The 20,677-nt window shown below is 40.7% G+C and overlaps 2 protein-coding genes across 2 annotated transcripts in view; both read left to right on the plus strand.

Annotated features, from left to right (window-relative positions):
- LOC133570604 (uncharacterized) overlaps positions 1-20,677 on the plus strand; it is a 100,462-nt gene that overhangs the window by 17,523 nt on the left and 62,262 nt on the right. The window lies entirely within an intron of this gene.
- On the plus strand, positions 1,570-7,549 carry LOC133570559 (uncharacterized). The gene is made up of 2 exons (XM_061923241.2): positions 1,570-1,594; positions 5,199-7,549. The coding sequence occupies exons 1-2, from the start codon at positions 1,570-1,572 to the stop codon at positions 6,668-6,670; spliced, it is 1,497 nt and encodes a 498-aa protein (XP_061779225.2). The 3' UTR covers positions 6,671-7,549.

Consider the following 20,677-nt stretch of genomic DNA (forward strand, 5'->3'; position numbering starts at 1 on the left):
AAAGGGAAGCTTTTAGTTACATTTAATACGTTTTGTTTTAAAGGGGAACATTATCACAATTTCAGAAGGGTTAAAACCTTTAAAAATCAGTTCCCAGCGGCTTATTTTATTTTTCCAAGTTTTTATTTTTATTTTACCCATCACGCAATATCCCTAAAAAAAGCTTCAAAGTGCCTGATTTTAACCATCGTTATATACACCCGTCCATTTTCCTGTGACGTCACATAGTGATGCCAACTCAAACAAACATGGCGCATAGAACAGCAAGTTATAGCGACATTAGCTCGGATTCAGACTCGGATTTCAGCGGCTTAAGCGATTCAACAGATTACGCATGTATTGAAACGGATGGTTGTATTGTAGCTGAGATAGGCTCCAGCGCCCCCCGCGACCCCAAAAGGGAATAAGCGGTAGGAAATGGATGGATGGATGGATGGGTTGTAGTGTGGAGGCAGGTAGCGAAAACGAAATTGAAGAAGAAACTAAAGATATTGAGCCATATCGGTTTGAACCGTATGCAAGCGAAACCGATGAAAACGACACGACAGCCAGCGACACGGGAGAAAGCGAGGACGAATTCGGCGATCCCCTTCTGACCAACGATTGGTATGTGTTTGTTTGGCATTAAAGGAAACTAACAACTATGAACTAGGTTTACAGCATATGAAATACATTTGGCAACAACATGCACTTTGAGAGTGCAGACAGCCCAATTTTCATCAATTAATATATTCTGTAGACATACCCTCATCCGCGCTCTTTTCCTGAAAGCTGATCTGTCCAGTTTTGGAGTTGATGTCAGCAGGCCAGGGAAGCTAGGGTCGATATTCTTCTCTTGATCATCTTCGGTGGCATAAGGGATGGTGTGAGCCAAGACATCCAGGGGGTTTAGCTCGCTCGTCTGCGGGAACAAACTGCCGCCATTGCTTGCCGTGCTACCGAAGGCCTTTGTCCCTGAATTGCTCACACACTCCGGCAGATTCAATGGGGGTCTGGCGGCAGATTTCTTTGACTTTATGGTTGGAAATGCATCTGCTTTGAGTGTCGCAGGATATCCACACATTCTTGCCATCTCTGGCGTAGCATAGCTTCCGTCGGTAAAGTGTGCGGAACAAACGTCCAATTTCTTGCCACTTTTGCATCTTTGGGCCACTGGTGCAACTTGAATCCGTCCCTGTTCGTGTTGTTACACCCTCCGACAATACACCGACGAGGCATGATGTCTCTGTAACCCATATTTAAAATACCCATTGAAAACATGCATACAGTGCAAATACTTTTATTGTGGAGGGTTACTTCCTGCCGCTTACTTCCTTTTAAGGAAGTGCTGTGCACTTCACCACCCCCTCCCGTCTGCTGTGGCTGCGGTGCTATGAGACGCGCTTGAGAAGAAACTCCCAAAATCTTCTCATTCTCACACTTTGCAAACTTCTTAATTAGGTGAGTCTTTTGCCATGCCATAATCAACGGAATTCCACACTCACAATCATGTGCCATGTCGCCAATGTTATGTTAGCATTTGTTTTAGCATAGGCGCTAATACCGTTGCCATTCTTCCATAGAGCCGGCATGTTCGATTATCGGGGCGTGCATGGTATGTTGTTTTGCCTCGATTACTCAGGTAATTATGTTTTATTTTCTTCTGATCATCCAGCCGATTTATAGGCAACAGTTTAGTCTAGCAAAGTGGCAAAGGGCTTTAAACTGCTAATACGCTTTTGCCACTTAGTGGATGTGAATCAGATGGAACGCAGGTGCGTGTATTTAGGTTGTTGCGCAACACTTTAATTTAACTTTGCTTGATTGTTTATCAATTTTGAATGTTTGGATAAGTACTTGAATACGAATTATGATACATTGACTTTCTAATAATGAGTATTATTATGAAACTAGGTTATATAAGTGCACTTGTAAATTAATTTGTAATTGAACTTGTAAATTAATTTGTAATTGAATTTGCAATTGATCCATGATTGAGTTTTATCACTTTAGATAAACAATCATGATCTGTATTATTAGAAATGTTTTATGAATGTTCATTTTAATTGGACTCATGATTGTATATTAATCAACATGGTTAATTATGTCATATCAATTGGTTTATTAGTAGAACAAATTAGTCATTCCGGACAATTGAATGCTTACATTATGCTTTCAAGTACATATATAATGTACTTTGCTAGTGAAGAGGTAACTAGGTTACTCACTTTGTTTTTTTTGGACTTTTCGGTCAGGTTTTTTTTACGGGAAGGAATACCCGTTGACCCAAACAACCTGAGCTTCCTATCCACCTTCAAACTCAACTCAACAAATGGCGAGCTAAACACCTACGCGGTAGGACAAGCATTTTTTTCTCCTCTGCGGCGAACCTTTTGGATTACTTTTGTTTTTGAACTGAACTTTTGGACTGACGCAAAAGCGTTTGCATACCTTTTGAACTGAACTGTGAACTGGTTCCACGAAGGCAGCAGGACTGCATCTTGTATTTTTGTTTTGGGCATTTTTTTAATTAATTAATTAATTTTTCCTATTGTCATCTGTGTCATTTATATTCTTGTGTCAATAGATTTTAAGCAGTCGAAACCAAGATAACTAATTGTCGTCATCTTTCATACCTCAGGCTCCTAGACGAACCATCTTCTGTCATACGGTTTACACTCTTAACCCGCCTAGCCCATGTAAGCGTTACATCTCCAAGGTACGGAAAACAGTCGAAAAAACGGAAAATAACAGAGCTGATTTGACTCGGTGTTTGTAATGTGTTTGAGAAAATGGCGGATTGCTTCCCGATGTGACATCACGTTGTGACGTCATCGCTCCGAGAGCGAATAATAGAAAGGCGTTTAATTCGCCAAAATTCACCCATTTAGAGTTCGGAAATCGGTTAAAAAAATATATGGTCTTTTTTCTGCAACATCAAGGTATATATTGACGCTTACATAGGTCTGGTGATAATGTTCCCTTTAAATGTTTTGTTTGTCATTGTTTTTTAACCTTCATTATTTACTTCAAGTTATTACTGTATGTCTCTATAAACATATTTATTTTATACATTTTGGCCAAAGGAGGCACATTTCAATTTCTGACTCACACTTATTTCATATGTTGACCAGAGGGGGATGAATAGGGAAGTCCTTCTTTAGTCCTTCTTTAGCTGCCGTCTTGTTTTATCATATATGCGATGTTATTGGGACCATGATTTATGTCATCACTTGTTCACACCTCATATGGAAGATACTTTTCCTTCTTCATGTCTCAAAAGGGTAGAAATACAAGAAGAAATACATGAATGCATACAGTGGGATGCGGGGAGCCCTAGAGGTAGTTGTAAGGTGTCCCCATCTAAATGACAGATAGTTAACAGCAATGGACCCTCACTGGGTCCATTTGTACACTCTCAGTTACATTCTTTCTTTCTTTCTTTAGTTGATTTGGAACATGAACACACTTACAGCATAATACATCACACACTTTCATATCATTTCACTTTACATCATGTCCGAAAAGGAGTAGGAAGAAGCAGAGCTTATTTAATCTTACCCCTTTCCCACTTCAGAGCGTTTACAAATATATACATCATTTACTGACCTTTTTATAGAAAAATGACATCTGTGAATGAGTAATACAACAGTTTTGTAATATATCATTAATTAAGTCAGTCATTTTTAACCTACTGAGATGAAGAATATCTTATTTTCAATAAGGTTGAAAGTATTTCTCATAATTCTTTTTCTTTGTACTTTGTAAGCACTATTCATTTGAACAACCTCTTAAAGTGGATCATATTAGGACAATAGTACAATACAGATATGCTAAAGGTTGTAAGTGTTGAACGTGCATACAAATGTTTAAATTTAAATTTTCCTCCAAGATTATATGTATCCTCTTTAGTTGAGAGGAATTGTTGTACATTCTTTGGTAGCAGGTTATAGTTTGCTTTGTACATCATTTTATCTGTTTGCAATTTTACCAAATCACCGAACTTTAATATTTTTGACTCAATAAATAAAGTGCTTGTATGTTCTCTATATCCAACATTATGTATCAGTCTAATTGATCTTTTTTGTAACACGGTTAGTAAATGTAGCGCACATTTGTAGTTATTTCCCATATTTCTACACAATAAGTCAGATATGTAACACTAGTGAGCAGTAGAGAATATGAAGTCATTTTTGGCCCAGGACATATTTTGCTTTATTCATTATTGAAATGTTTTTTGTCACCTTAAGTTGTATATTTTGTATATGAGATTTCCAGTTCATTTTATCATCTATTAAAGGCCTACTGAAATGAGATTTTCTTATTTAAACGGGGATAGCAGATCCATTCTATGTGTCATACTTGATCATTTTGCGATATTGCCATATTTTTGCTGAAAGGATTTAGTAGAGAACATCGACGATAAATTTCGCAACTATTGGTCGCTGATAAAAAAGCCTTGCCTGTACCGGAAGTAGCGTGACGTCACAGGTTGAAAGTCTCCTCACATCCGCACATTGTTTACAATCATGGCCACCAGCAGCGAGAGCGATTCGGACCGAGAAAGCGACGATTTCCCCATTAATTTGAGCCAGGATGAAAGATTTGTGGATGAGGAAAGTGAGAGTGAAGGACTAGAGGGCAGTGGGAGCGATTCAGATAGGGAAGATGCTGTGAGAGGCGGGTGGGACCTGATATTCAGCTGGGAGTGACTAAAACAGTAAATAAACACAAGACATATATATACTCTACTAGCCACAACACAACCAGGCTTATATTTAATATGCCACAAATTAATCCCGCATAACAAATACCTCCCCCTCCGGTCCATATAACCGTCAATACAACTCAAACACCCGCACAACACACTCAATCCCACAGCCCAAAGTACCGTTCACCTCCCCAAAGTTTATACAGCACATATATATTTCCCCAAAGTTACGTACGTGACATGCACATAGCGGCACGCACGTACGAGCAAGCGATATATATAAATATATATATTTGATGTGGCAAGCTACTTTTGCAGTGTAGCTTGTAGTGTAGCGTGCTACAATTCTCTGAGGATAGCTTAGCTCCATTTAATTGAGAGTAACTTGTAGCTTAGCTTACTACATTGTCCAGGTAGCTTGCCCATCACTGTCTATTTGGCCTAGCTCACATGTCAATAGTTTGAATACTGCAAACTTCAATACAGTAACACCTCATTTGTTCTGCAGACGTCCAGCGGGTGTCAGCGGGGAGTCATGAAGAGGAGTGGCACACCAGTGTGGGACAGAAGGAGCTACAGGCCCCCTCCCACATTAAAGAGGAGCAGCTTCATGATGAAGATGAAGCTCAGTCCTTACAGCTTCATCACAGTCAAAGTGAGGAGAACAGAGGGGCGGAGCTTGTAAGTCAACACATCACAGAAGCTGATGGAGAGCATTGTGAAGATATCAAGTCAGAACCAGACAGCATCTTTGCTCCACTGTCAGACATGGACCACATGATGTCACACTCTTCTGATCACAGTGACCACATCCAAAAACCTTTGGAGAGTAAAAATGACTCTAAAGGTGATACGAGACATCACACTAACAACAAACACTTTGACTGCTCTGAATGTGGGAAATTATTTAGAAAGAAGAGTCATTTTACACAACACATGATAATGCATACTGGAGAGAAACCTTTTACTTGCGCTGTTTGTAAGAAGAGTTTCTCCATAAAGGGTGCCGTGACCACACACATGAGAACACACACTGGAGAGAAACTTTTTGCTTGTTCTGTTTGTGCTAAAAGATTCAACACTAAGAAAGACATGATATTACACATGAGAACACACACAGGTGAGAAACCTTTTACTTGCTCTGTTTGTAAGAAGAGTTTCTCCAGAAAGGAAAGCATGACCAGACACATGAGAACACACACTGGAGAGAAACCTTTTGCTTGCTCAACTTGTGCTAAAAGATTCAACACTAAGAAGGAAATTATATTGCACATGAGAACACACACAGGTGAGAAACCTTTTACTTGCTCTGTTTGTAAGAAGAGTTTCTCCAGAAAGGGTGCCGTGACCACACACATGAGAACACACACTGGAGAGAAACTTTTTGCTTGTTCTGTTTGTGCTAAAAGATTCAACACTAAGAAAGACATGATATTACACATGAGAACACACACAGGTGAGAAACCTTTTACTTGCTCTGTTTGTAAGAAGAGTTTCTCCAGAAAGGAAAGCATGACCACACACATGAGAACACACACTGGAGAGAAACCTTTTGCTTGCTCAACTTGTGCTAAAAGATTCAACACTAAGAAGGAAATTATATTGCACATGAGAACACACACAGGTGAGAAACCTTTTACTTGCTCTGTTTGTAAGAAGAGTTTCTCCAGAAAGCAAAGCATGACAACACACATGACAATACACACTGGAGAGAAACCTTTTGCTTGCTCAGTTTGTGCTAAAAGATTCAACACTAAGATTGAAATGATATTACACATGAGAACACACACAGGTGAGAAACCTTTTACTTGCTCTGTTTGTAAAAAGAGTTTCTCCAAAAAGGAAAACATGACCAGACACATGAGAACACACACTGGAGAGAAACCGTATAGTTGCACTGTGTGTGATAAGATGTTCAGGTTTAAGAATCAGGTCAGTAAACACAAGTGTGTAACAGTCATGGAAGCTGCAGGGATGTAAAAACACTTAAACAGTGATTGTGCTAAATGTAGTTTAAAAACACAGCATGTTTAATAAGAATGTATATTTGATGTTGTATGTAGTGCTTCTCATCTTCTAGTCTTATATGTTGGCCTGTAGTTACTTTTTAAGTTGTGTGCATGTATTGAATATTATATATGTAGCTACTATGTTATTCTTTTTTCTCATCTTTGAAGAGAGGACATCTTATTAGTTTCATTTGGGGTTTTTTCCACACATTTTTCCATTGCATTTTATTGATGTAATTATCCAATTAAAAGTATGAATGATTAAAATGGTTAACAAAATGTGGACTCTGGTAGATTAGCAGCATTGTTACATCATGGATGTTAACTACTGCAAAACATCAACAAAGAAGAAAAATGCTGAAGTTAGCAACACATCACTGAACTTTAGAGCCATCGTGAGTGGAGTTGCTTGTTTTTATTGCTGCATTTGTACTTATTTCACCTCACATCTTCACTTTTAATCCTAAAGTCTTCTTCACATATATTGTTGTAGGCTTCTAACATTTATGTTTCTGATGTGTGTGTGTAGTCTGTGGAAAGGGTTGTTGTCCCTTGTGGATCCAATTGTTCACTTGCACAGATACATCTTCATCTTCATCATCATCATCACCGGTCCACTACTGGACGAAACCTTAGCATTAATGTTTTAATATAAGTGTGACCTCATTATTCCTTGATAATAAGACTAAAAATACGGATTTAAGCACTGTATTAGAGTGCTTCTTGTAGTACTCCAACTCGCCACACTGAGAAGTGGGGGCGATCATGAGCTAGCAGATGCATGTTGCTATCATGTTTTATCAGCGAGGAAGACAACATTTGTGTTTACTTTTTGTCAGATCCAAGTTTTAATGCTCTGCTGAATAAATGAATCACTATGGCTGCCAATATGGAGGATTATTTATATATTTAAGATCAAATACTTCTCTTAACAGCTAGAAAAATGACACCACAATAAAAGTGAAACAGCAGCAGGACTCAGTAAATATTTTATTCATTGACTAATTAATAAACTATAAAGAGTAACATGACAGTGAATATTTCACAAGAGTTGAGTAAAAAGTGTAAAATGGGAATGCTACATAAAATGCTTAACATAGACTGATACTGATACTGTGTAATCATTTATTTGTCCTAACATTATTTTGGGATATAAATTGATGTCCCCCCAATGTTAAACTCATTTCTAGGCTCACTGTGTGAAGACTGGAGGTTAATGTACTAATAAAGTAAAAACATGGACCACAAATGATGTGTATATATGTTAGCCAATAACAAGTCCGTCTGTAAGGCACACAAACACATTTATTCGACATCGTTATGATGTAACATGGAAGATGCTAACGTTAAGCTAACTAGTGAGGTGATGCTGTGAAGAGCTGCTCTGCAAAGTTGGCATACAACCAACAATTACTTTAAAATGTTATTATTAATGTTCACTTTCAATGTATTTATTTGGAACATGTCAAAACTTTACAAGCACAACTTTTGCTCAAGTGATCAAGCGTCCAACATGAGTGGAAGAAGCAGAGCTTGTCTGGTCCCCCCCAGTGTAAAAACTAAATGCTTGTCTGGTCCCCCCAGTGTAAAAACTAAATGCTTGTCTGGTCTCCCCCAGTGTAAAAACTAAATGCTTGTCTGGTCCCCCCCAGTGTAAAAAGTAAATGCTTGTCTGGTCCCCCCCAGTGTAAAAAGTAAATGCTTGTCTGGTCCCCCCCAGTGTAAAAACTAAATGCTTGTCTGGTCCCCCCCAGTGTAAAAACTAAATGCTTGTCTGGTCCCCCCCAGTGTAAAAAGTAAATGCCACTCAATGATGTGTTGAGTTGAGTTGAGTGTATTTATTTCTATGTCACATTTAAAACAAGCTCAGTTGGCCAAAGTGCTGTACAGACATAAGACATAAGGTGCACATAGTGTCACATTAACATGGTAACACAGGAGGATGAATACAATACAAAAGTAAAATATACCTTAAAAGAAGTGCAGAATATACCACCCAAAATACTAACATGTAATAATTTAATAAAAAAGGATAAAACAAGAAATAAAAAAACAAAACAAGACATCCTGCCTAACTGGATTTGAACGCCAGTACCGAGTCAGCATTATTAAGGCTTTTTAATGACCTCCTTGGAGCAACAGATTTAGGTGATCATGTGATTTTAGTTTTACTGGATCTAACAGCAGCATTTGATACGGTGGACCATAATATTTGAATGATCCGCCTACAGCATCAAGTGGGCATCTGTGGTACTGCTTTGAGTTGGCTGAAGTCATATTTGACTAACAGGACCTTCTCTGTAAATGTTGCTGGTTCTGAATCCTCTGTTGCTCCCTTGACATGTGGGCTCCCACAGGGCTCACTTTTAGGACCACTTCTCTTTTCTATTTATTTACTTCCCCTGGGCTCAATCCTAAGAAAGCATATTTATTTTCATTGTTATGCCGATGACACACACATTTATTTTCCGTTGAAAAGCAATCATGCCTCTTCAATGCAGACACTACTTGATTGTCTTGATGATATCAAGGCCTGGATGGCCCTAAACTTCTTACATTTCAATGAAAAGAAGACAGAAGTAATAGTGTTTGGACCTAGTGGTACCTGTGAGCTCCCCCCTGTTGACTTTGGCCCCTTGGCTTTGCACATTAAGACCATGGTCACCAACCTGGGCTTTGGTATTGACACTGATTTTAAATTGGAGCGTCAGATTGGCACAGTGGTGAAAGACAGCTTTTTGTATTTACGTCAGCTGGCCAAGGTCAAAAACCTTCTTTCTAGGCAACAGTTAGAGACAGTAATCCATGCCTTTATCACATTTGGGCTGGATTACTGTAACTCTTTGTATTTTGGAATGAGTCAGTCCTCCCTCTCACGTCTGCAGCTGGTCCAAAATGCAGCTGCCCGACTTTTAACTAACACAAGAAAAAGAGAGCACATTACTCCTGTTTTAGCCTCCCTCCACTGTGTCTTTTACAGTCCATTTTAAAATCATCGTACTCATTTTTAAATCCTTACGTGGTCTTGCCCCACCTTACCTCTCTGAGCTGCTCCACCTCTATGCCCCCACCCGCTCCCTCAGGGCAGCTGATAAGCTGATCCTGGAGGTACCCAAATCAAAGCGCAAGCTCAGAGGGGACAGAGCCTTCTCTGTTGCGGGTCCCAAACTCTGGAAGTATCTCCCTCTTCATGTGAGACAGGCACTACTTTGGCTAATTTTAAAGGCCTACTGAAACGATTTTTTTTTATTCAAACGGGGATAGCAGATCCATTCTATGTGTCAGACTTGATCATTTCGCGATATTGCCATATTTTTGTTGAAAGGATTTACAAACCCCGTTTCCATATGAGTTGGGAAATTGTGTTAGATGTAAATATAAACGGAATACAATGATTTGCAAATCCTTTTCAACCCATATTCAGTTGAATATGCTACAAAGACAACATATTTGATGTTCAAACTCATAAACTTTATTTTGTTTTTGCAAATAATAATTAACTTAGAATTTCATGGCTGCAACACGTGCCAAGGTAGTTGGGAAAGGGCATGTTCACCACTGTGTTACATGACCTTTCCTTTTAACAACACTCAGTAAATGTTTGGGAACCGAGGAGACACATTTTTGAAGCGTCTCAGGTGGAATTCTTTCCCATTCTTGCTTGATGTACAGCTTAAGTTGTTCAACAGTCCGGGGGTCTCCCTTCTGCTATTTTAGGCTTCACATTTTCAATGGGAGACAGGTCTGGACTACAGGCAGGCCAGTCTAGTACCCGCACTCTTTTACTATGAAGCCACGTTGATGTAACACGTGGCTTGGCATTGTCTTGCTGAAATAAGCAGGGGCGTCCATGGTAACGTTGCTTGGATGGCAACATACTGTATGTTGCTCCAAAACCTGTATGTACCTTTCAGCATTAATGGCACCTTCACAGATGTGTAAGTTACCCATGTCTTGGGCACTAATACACCCCCATACCATCACACATGCTGCCTTTTACACTTTGCGCCTATAACAATCCGGATGGTTCTTTTCCTCTTTGGTCCGGAGGACACGACGTCCACAGTTTCCAAAAACAATTTGAAATGTAGACTCGTCAGACCACAGAACACTTTTCCACTTTGTATCAGTCCATCTTAGATGAGCTCAGGCCCAGCGAAGCCGACGACGTTTTTGGGTGTTGTTGATAAACGGTTTTCGCCTTGCATAGGAGAGTTTTAACTTGCACTTACGGATGTAGCGACCAACTGTAGTTACTGACAGTGGGTTTCTGAAGTGTTCCTGAGCCCATGTGGTGATATCCTTTACACACTGATGTCGCTTGTTGATGCAGTACAGTCTGAGAGATCAAAGGTCAAGGGCTTAGCTGCTTACGTGCAGTGATTTCTCCAGATTCTCTGAACCCTTTGATGATATTACGGACGGTAGATGGTGAAATCCCTAAATTCCTTGCAATAGCTGGTTGAGAAAGGTTTTTCTTAAACTGTTCAACAATTTGCTCCCGCATTTGTTGACAAAGTGGTGACCCTCGCCCCATCCTTGTTTGTGAATGACTGAGCATTTCATGGAATCTACTTTTATACCCAATCATGGCACCCACCTGTTCCCAGTTAGCCTGCTCACCTGTGGGATGTTCCAAATAAGTGTTTGATGAGCATTCCTCAACTTTATCAGTATTTATTGCCACCTTTCCCAACTTCTTTGTCACGTGTTGCTGGCTTCAAATTCTAAAGTTAATGATTATTTACAAAAAAAAAAAAAAAAAAAGTTGTCAGTTTGGACATCAAATATGTTGTCTTTGTAGCATATTCAACTGAATATGGGTTGGAAATTATTTGCAAATCATTGTATTCCGTTTATATTTACATCTAACACAATTTCCCAACTCATATGGAAACGGGGTTTGTAGTATAGAACATCGACGATAAAGTTCGCAACTTTTGGTCGCTGATAAAAAAAAAGCCTTGCCTGTACCGGAAGTAGCGTGACGTGGCAGGTTGAAGGGCGCCTCACATTTCCCCATTGTTTACACCAGCAGCGAGAGCGATTCGAACCGAGAAAGTGACGATTACCCCATTAATTTGAGCCAGGATGAAAGATTTGTGGATGAGGAACGTGAGAGTGAAGGATTAGAGTGCAGTGCAGGACGTATCTTTTTTCGCTCTGACCGTAATTTAGGTACAAGGGCTCATTGCATTCCACACTCTCTCCTTTTTCTATTGTGGATCACGGATTTGTATTTTAAACCACCTGGGATACTATATCCTCTTGAAAATGAGAGTCGAGAACGCGAAATGGACATTCACAGTGACTTTTATCTCCACGACAATACATCGGTGAAGCACTTTAGCTACGGAGCTAACGTGATAGCATCGTGCTTAACTGCAGATAGAAACAAAAGAAATAAGCCCCTGACTGGAAGGATAGACAGAAGATCAACAATACTACCAAACTCTGGACCTGTAACCACACGGTTAATGATGTGCCGCCTGTCGAAGCCTAGCAATGCTGTTGCTAACGACGCCATTGAAGCTAACTTAGCTACGGGACCTCGACAGAGCTATGCTAAAAACATTAGCTCTCCACCTACGCCAACCCTCATCTGCCCATCAACACCCGTGCTCACCTGCGTTCCAGCGATCAACGGCGCAACGAAGGACTTCACCCGATCATCGGTGCGGTCGGCGGCCCGGAGACGGAGGAAGTCAACCAAGACAGGTGAGGACAGCGGCGCGGCGGCGGACAGCGTTGTAGCTTTTGACGACACCCCGGCCGCCATCAGAGTCGGCAAGAAACATATATTTCCCCAAAGTTACGTACGTGACATGCACATAGTGACACGCACGTACGGGCAAGCGTTTAAATGTTTGGAAGCCAAAGCTGTAGTCACGGTAGCGCGTCTGCTATCCAAGTCAAAGTCCTCCTGGTTGTGTTGCTGTAGCCAGACGCTAATACACGATCCCACCTACAGCTTTCTTCTTTGCAGTCTCCATTGTTCATTGAACAAATTGTAAAAGATTCACCAACACAGATGTCCACAATACTGTGGAATTCTGCGATGAAAACAGAGCTGTTTGTATTGGATACAATGGTGTCCCAATACTTCCACTTCAACCCGTGACGTCACGCGCAAACGTCATCATACCTAGACGTTTTCAACCGGAAGTTTCCTGGGAAATTTAAAATTGCACCTTATAAGTTAACCCGGCCGTATTGGCATGTGTTGCAATGTTAAGATTTCATCATTGATATATAAACTATCAGACTGTGTGGTCTGTAGTAGTGGCTTTCAGTAGGCCTTTAAGAACCTTCTTAAAACCAATTTTTATTCACTGGCTTTTAACCCAGCATGAGATTTTAAACTGTTTTTAACTTTTTTAACTGTTTTTAACTTTTTAACTGCTTTTTATCTAACAAATTGTTCTTAGGATAATTTGTATTTGCTTTTTCAATGTGTATTTTACTTCTGTTTTAAATGTTATTTTTTAGTCTGTGCTTTGCCTCTATTTCTTTGTGGTGTTCAGCCCTTTAATTGTTCTTCAACTGTGCTTCTTTTTAAAGGGCTTTATAAATAAAGTTCAATGGTATGGTATATTTCTAATGGTATCTCCTATTTCTGGGGCTGAGGTTGCTGAGGTAGTTAAAAAGCTCCTCGGTGGCAGGGCCCCGGCGGTAGATGAGATCCGCCCGGAGTTCCTTAAGGCTCTGGATGTTGTGGGGCTGTCTTGGTTGACAAGACTCTGCAGCATCGCGTGGACATCGGGGGAGGTACCACTGGATTGGCAGACCGGGGTGGTGGTTCCTCTCTTTAAGAAGGGGAACCGGAGGGTGTGTTCTAACTATCGTGGGATCACACTCATCAGCTTTCCCGGTAAGGTCTATTCAGGTGTACTGGAGAAGAGGCTACGCCGGATAGTCGAACCTCGGATTCAGGAGGAACAGTGTGGTTTCCGTCTTGGTCGTGGAACTGTGGACCAGCTCTATACTCTCGGCAGGGTCCTTGAGGGTGCATGGCAGTTTGCCCAACCAGTCTACATGTGCTTTGTGGACTTGGAGAAGGCATTCGACCGTGTCCCTTGGGAGGTCCTGTGGGGACTGCTCAGAGAGTATGGGGTATCGGACTGTCTGATTGTGGCAGTCCGCTCCCTGTATGATCAGTGCCAGAGCTTGGTCCGCATTGCCGGTAGTAAGTCGGACACGTTTCCAGTGAGGGTTGGACTCCGCCAAGGCTGCCCTTTGTCACCCATTCTGTTCATAACTTTTATGGACAGAATTTCAAGGCGCAGTCAAGGCGTTGAGGGGATCTGGTTTGGTGGCTGCAGGATTAGGTCTCTGTTTTTTGCAGATGATGTGGTCCTGATGGCTTCATCTGGCCAGGATCTTCAGCTCTCACTGGATCGGTTCGCAGCTGAGTGTGAAGCGACTGGGATGAGAATCATCACCTCCAAGTCCGAGTCCATGGTTCTCGCCCGGAAAAGGGTGGAGTGCCATCTCCGGGTTGGGGAGGAGATCTTGCCCCAAGTGGAGGAGTTCAAGTACCTCGGAGTCTTGTTCACGAGTGAGGGAAGAGTGGATCGTGAGATCGACAGGCGGATCGGTGCGGCATCTTCAGTAATGCGGACGCTGTATCGATCCGTTGTGGTGACGAAGGAGCTGAGCCGGAAGGCAAAGCTCTCAATTTACCGGTCGATCTACGTTCCCATCCTCACCTATGGTCATGAGCTTTGGGTTATGACCGAAAGGACAAGATCACGGGTACAAGCGGCCGAAATGAGTTTCCTCCGCCGGGTGGCGGGGCTCTCCCTTAGAGATAGGGTGAGAAGCTCTGTCATCCGGGGGGAGCTCAAAGTAAAGCCGCTGCTCCTCCACATGGAGAGGAGCCAGATGAGGTGGTTCGGGCATCTGGTCAGGATGACACCCGAACGCCTCCCTAGGGAGGTGTTTAGGGCACGTCCGACCGGTAGGAGGCCGCGGGGAAGACCCAGGACACGTTGGGAAGACTATGTCTCCCGGCTGGCCTGGGAACGTCTCGGGGTCCCACAGGAAGAGCTGGACGAAGTGGCTGGGGAGAGGGAAGTCTGGGCTTCCCTGCTTAGGCTGCTGCCCCCGCGACCCGACCTCGGATAAGCGGAAGAAGATGGATGGATGGATGGATGGTATGGTATATATATATATCTGTATATATAATATACTGTATACATATTATGTATATATTCGTGTATATGTTAGATCTTTTATCGCTATATTAGTCTATTTATACCTGCATTGTCCTTTCCATCCTTACACTTTCCATCATTGTAACTGAGCTACTGTGTTGAACAATTTCCCTTGTGGATCATTAAAGTTAGTCTAAGTCTAAGTTTAAGTATGGTATATCATGTCATGTAATATGACTTCAACATTATTTATGTTAATATTAGACTTTGTTTGTAAACCAGTTCTACTTCTGACTATTTATTTTATTTTGTATTGAACAATTAAACATACATAAACAATGTACAGACACATTAAGGTGCTTTCAATACAATATGAGTCAATGTTTTTCAATATTTTACTCAGCAATATAAAACACATCACATTAAATACAATCCTCCTACAAACAAAACATGTTAAAGAAAGTCAAAGTAAATATGAGAGACCATACAAATAAGATTAAAATAAACATATATACAAATGAATAATAAACTTGTGCTTAAACGTGCTTATTTAAAACCACTTAAATAATTCCAATAATGACAACCCTACTTTAAAGAGGAAGAGGAGGACCAAGAGCCGCTGCACATTAAAGAGGAAGAGGAGGAGCACCGCATCAGTCAGCCTAAATGGTTGGAGGAGTTCCCAGTGACTGGTGTCCCTGTGAAGAGTGAAGATGATGAGGTCAAAGGTGAAAGTGAGGAGAAGAGAGAGGCGGAGCCTCCAAGCAGCAGCTCAACACAACACATGACAACAGAAGCTGATGGAGACCACTGTGGAGGATCACAAGCAGACAAGATCTTAGCTCCACTATCAGATAGTGAGGACACAACGTCACACTCTCCTGACACTGATGATGAACACTCTGAAGATGATGCAACATGTCACACTGACAACACTCACTTCACATGTTCCCACTGTCACAAAACTTTTAAATACCATTGTCGTCTGAAAACACACATGAGAACACACACTGGAGAAAAACCTTTTATCTGTTCACTCTGTTGTAAAGGTTTTGTAGAAAGTCGCTATTTGAAAGTACACATGAGAAGACACACTGGTGAAAAACCTTTTATCTGTTCGCTCTGTGGTAAAGGTTTTGTACAAAGTCACAATTTGAAAGTACACATGAGAAGACACACTGCTGAAAAACCTTTTATCTGTTCACTCTGTGGTAAAGGTTTTGTACAAAGTCACAATTTGAAAGTACACATGAGAACACACACTGCTGAGAAACCTTTTATCTGTTCACTCTGTGGTAAAGGTTTTGTACAAAGTCAGAATTTGAAAGTACACATGAGAACACACACTGGTGAAAAACCTTTTATCTGTTCACTCTGTGGTAAAGGTTTTGTACAAAGTCAGAATTTGAAAGTACACATGAGAAGACACACTGCTGAGTAGTGATGGGTTGATGAGGCGTCATGAAGCGTTTCGACACATCGCAAAACGGTATTGATACTGTGTCACTAAATACTGACATCTGCTGGACATTAAAAATCCCTACAGGCAACCTATGGACCGACTCAACTGACACTGATTGTATGACCTAGTATATACAATAATATAAACCAAGTCATTGTATTTCATTTAGGATTATTTCATATCTTCATTTAAATAAAAATATATTTTTATCTTTTTAAATACAGTCAATAAATAATGTGAACATGTATCATAACATGGAAATCTAAGAGAACGTGTTGTGAATGCGGATGCTTGTGGACTGGGAATTTTTATTTTTTTATTTTATTTTTTTACACATTTTTATTTAAAAAAAACAGTTTTTCCAACGTATTAAATTTTAGACGATTTCTCTTAGTTATTATTTCTCCGGCTGTAGAAAAGACCCGCTCACAGGGCACAGAGGAGGCGGGAGTGCGACACAGTTCGCGTATCGGTCACGTGACCAAAACAGCTCATGATCGGTCACGTGACTTTCCAAAAGCGGTACGCGCACCGACACAGGGTTTGCTCTATGAGCTCGACGCATGCGCCGATGCATCGGTGTTGCCGGACCCATCACTACTGGTGAGAAACCTTTCACATGTTCAATCTGCAACAGAAGCTTTTGTGACCAATCAAACCTTGTAGCACACATGAGAAGACACCCAGGAGAGAAAGTGTGTAGTTGCAGTGTGTGTGGTGAAAGATTGTCTTCTAAGTACCAGTGTAAGAAACACAAGTGTGCTGGTGAGAACAGCAGCAGCAAATGAAACTGCAGGATTTGAAATAAACTGTCAAGACTTTAATGTTGACTTTCTAACAACATCAGCACATATAACATGTGTGACATTGTTGTTTGTGTAACTATCTTTTTAATATACTTCTACATTTATAGATTAGATGTTGTATATTAGTGCTTTTTTCAGTCAAGTACATGCATTAATATGCAATCAAAGTTTGGAGTGTCAGGCAAAAGCCAATATTGTACATCATCCCACAGAGATTCACTTTGCATACATTCATAAAATAAACTGTTTATTTTGTTTCCCTATCACAGAACGAACAAGTGTTGTCGTCAATTACAAAACAAAATCCTAAAAAATATTTTAAGTGGTCAATTCTGTCTTTTTTGGAAGAATGGAAACTTTCAAGATGTATTTTTTTGTTCCAGAGAAAATACAGTAAAGAATAAACAGTAAATAATGAAAAAGATGATATACTGTAATTAGAATATTTTGAACAAAAGCCTTTATAATTTTTTTTTCCCAGCTCGTACTTAATAATGAAATCTTCAAATAATAAAATACTTTTATCACTCAATAAGTGCATCAGTTTCTCTTTTTAATATAACAACAATTCCACAGTGGAGTATTGTGTGTGATGAAGTTGTGTTTGTAAATTAGTTTCCAGTACAACACTTGATGGTAGGGATGGGTGGCGGCCTCCTGGCCGTAGTTCCTGGTTGGCGGCCACATGGACTGGGGGGAATGTCCGGGCCCTCTACTCCTCCTACTTATAGCACACATAGTCACACATATATAAGACTTTGGGGATTGTCCTGCGGGGAGGCATGGCGGGGGGATGAGGATGCCTCCTATGGGGCTCCAGTCCTCCTGTCTTGTCCCCTGCTCGTCCATCCCTCAATCTTAGCTTCATATTAGACACTTAGGATTTGGGGGGCTCGGCTTGGTTGGGACCCACCATGACCTTGATGTCCCCCAATTTTAATCGCATTATTAGTTCCCACAAGCATACATATCTCACTCACGCTACACACATCAATAGGGACTGGAGGTCGGCTGGAACGGCTGACCTCCTAATTTTAACTACACAGTAGACACTCTGGGGGCCTTGTACACATGCATGGGGGGGTTGGGGTTCGGCGCACCCCTCATTGCCTCGTCGGCCGGCGGGGACTGTGGTCTGGTGGCCTGCCAGGTTTTTTTTCATTTATTATTATTATTTTTAATGTATTTATTATTTTTATTATTTACTTATTTATTTTTTTTAAAATTATTTTTAAAACGTATTATTTATTTGTGTGTGGCGTCGAGCGGGTCTCACTTCCTGTTGGGTGGGGTCCGTGCCCGTGTGGCCCGACCTTGCACCTTGCGCTGTGGGATCTCTGTTGGTGACTTGATGTGGTGGCGGCGCGGCCCCCATGTCTGGTCTGGATGCTGGGGCCGTGCTCTGGCTCCCACGCACACTGGGAGTCGAATATATTGTTCATACAAATTCACATATACTCACATACATACATACATACATAGGTACCTACGCTCCCACATACATACACAAATACAGTACATATTTACATACTTAAAGTTCGTACAGCCACACGCACATTCAATATACAAACATACACATACTGTACATATATATTCACTGTACAAACACATATACACATTCTGTACATATATATTCACTGTACAAACAGATATATACATTCTGTACATATATATTCACTGTACAAACAAATATACACATTCTGTACATATACATTCATTGTACAAGCACGTACACTCATGCACATAACCAGGTTTCATCAAACATATATTAACGTTGTTGCCCTAGGGTAAACTGGGTACAACACATGGCACACTGACAAAGCTTGACCTATTGTTACTATAACAATCTACAAGGTTAATGTTGGTTGCTTCTCTTTCTCCCCCTCCATTTTTCTGCATTCTTTCGTATCTCAAGTTATCATTACGTATAAGTATCGTTACATTCAAACAACTGTATTGTTGATAATAAAGGTAAAGTATTGGTATTGTTCATTATCAATAGCGCTATTTCTATTGGTATTTGTATTGCTCCATTTGTAGTGTAATAATGCTCATTGTCATTTCTGTATTATTCTTTATTTTTGCTAACTGCTTATTTGCTATTACTTTTACCATCATATTTGTACATGTCATATTTGCTGATGTTGCTCTATTGTTGCTGTTGTTGTTGTTGTTGTTGTGTTTGCTGTTGTTGTTGTTGTCTCTCTGTCTAATCCCCCTTTTTTCCCCACAATTTCTCCCTCTGTCTTCCTTTTTTCTCTCTTTCTATCCCCTCCTGCTCCGGCCCGGCTGCAGCAAATGATAATATAAATACATTTAATAAAGTCAAATACAAATAAGGCAACAAGAGAAGTATCCTACACTTCTCTTTTGTAAAGTAAATCTGAACAGCCGATATGGGCATCTACATCAACTATATGACTTACTTGAGAAGCTGGACAGGACAAAAAAAAAGAAAAAATATTTTTAAAGGGGAACATTATCACCAGACCTATGTAAGCGTCAATATATACCTTGATGTTGCAGAAAAAAGACCATATATTTTTTTAACCGATTTCCAAACTCTAAATGGGTGAATTTTGGCAAATTAAACGCCTTTCTAATATTCGCTCTCGGAGCGACGTCACATCGGGAAGCAATCCGCCATTTTCTCAAACACCGAGTCAAATCAGCTCTGTTATTTTCCGTTTTTTCGACTGTTTTCCGTACCTTGGAGACATCATGCCTCGTCGGTGTGTTGTCGGAGGGTGTAACAACACGAACAGGGACGGATTCAAGTTGCACCAGTGGCCCAAAGATGCCAAAGTGGCAAGAAATTGGACGTTTGTTCCGCACACTTTACCGACGAAAGCTATGCTACGACAGAGATGGCAAGAATGTGTGGATATCCTGCGACACTCAAAGCAGATGCATTTCCAACCATAAAGTCAAAGAAATCTGCCACCAGACCCCCATTGAATCTGCCGGAGTGTGTGAGCAATTCAGGGACAAAGGACCTCGCTAGCACGGCAAGCAATGGCGGCAGTTTGTTCCCGCAGACGAGCGAGCTAAACCCCCTGGATGTCTTGGCTCACATTTTTTTTTCAAGTTTTCAAGTTTCAAGTTTATTCACAATACCATATAACAATTACAATAGTAGTGAAATATCATCATTTAAAGATGTTGGTACGTGAAAGGGTCCCCCAAATAAGCTAGAAGAAGCTTTTGACAGGGGTCCAGAGGACAGTATATACATGTAATGATGAAACATGGTAGCAAGCACAACAACAACAAAAAACAAAAAAAAACAACGCTATATGATTAACACAAGATAATAGTACTAAAGCAAGCATACACATACATACATACATTCATTCAACCATGCAAAACCCAACAGTAGTCTACCCCACATGAGGCATTAAATATAGGTGGTTAATAGGTAAGTTTTCAGTTTCTTTTTGAAGTTGGAGAATGGATACAGCATCTTGAGGCTCTCATTAAGCCGGTTCCAAATCTTTGGTCCCCTGCATACAACACTTGGAGCGGTACAATCCAGTAAACCATGTTTCCCTGAT

Source organism: Nerophis lumbriciformis, linkage group LG28, assembly GCF_033978685.3.
Source record: "Nerophis lumbriciformis linkage group LG28, RoL_Nlum_v2.1, whole genome shotgun sequence".
NCBI classification, from domain to species: Eukaryota; Metazoa; Chordata; class Actinopteri; order Syngnathiformes; family Syngnathidae; genus Nerophis; species Nerophis lumbriciformis.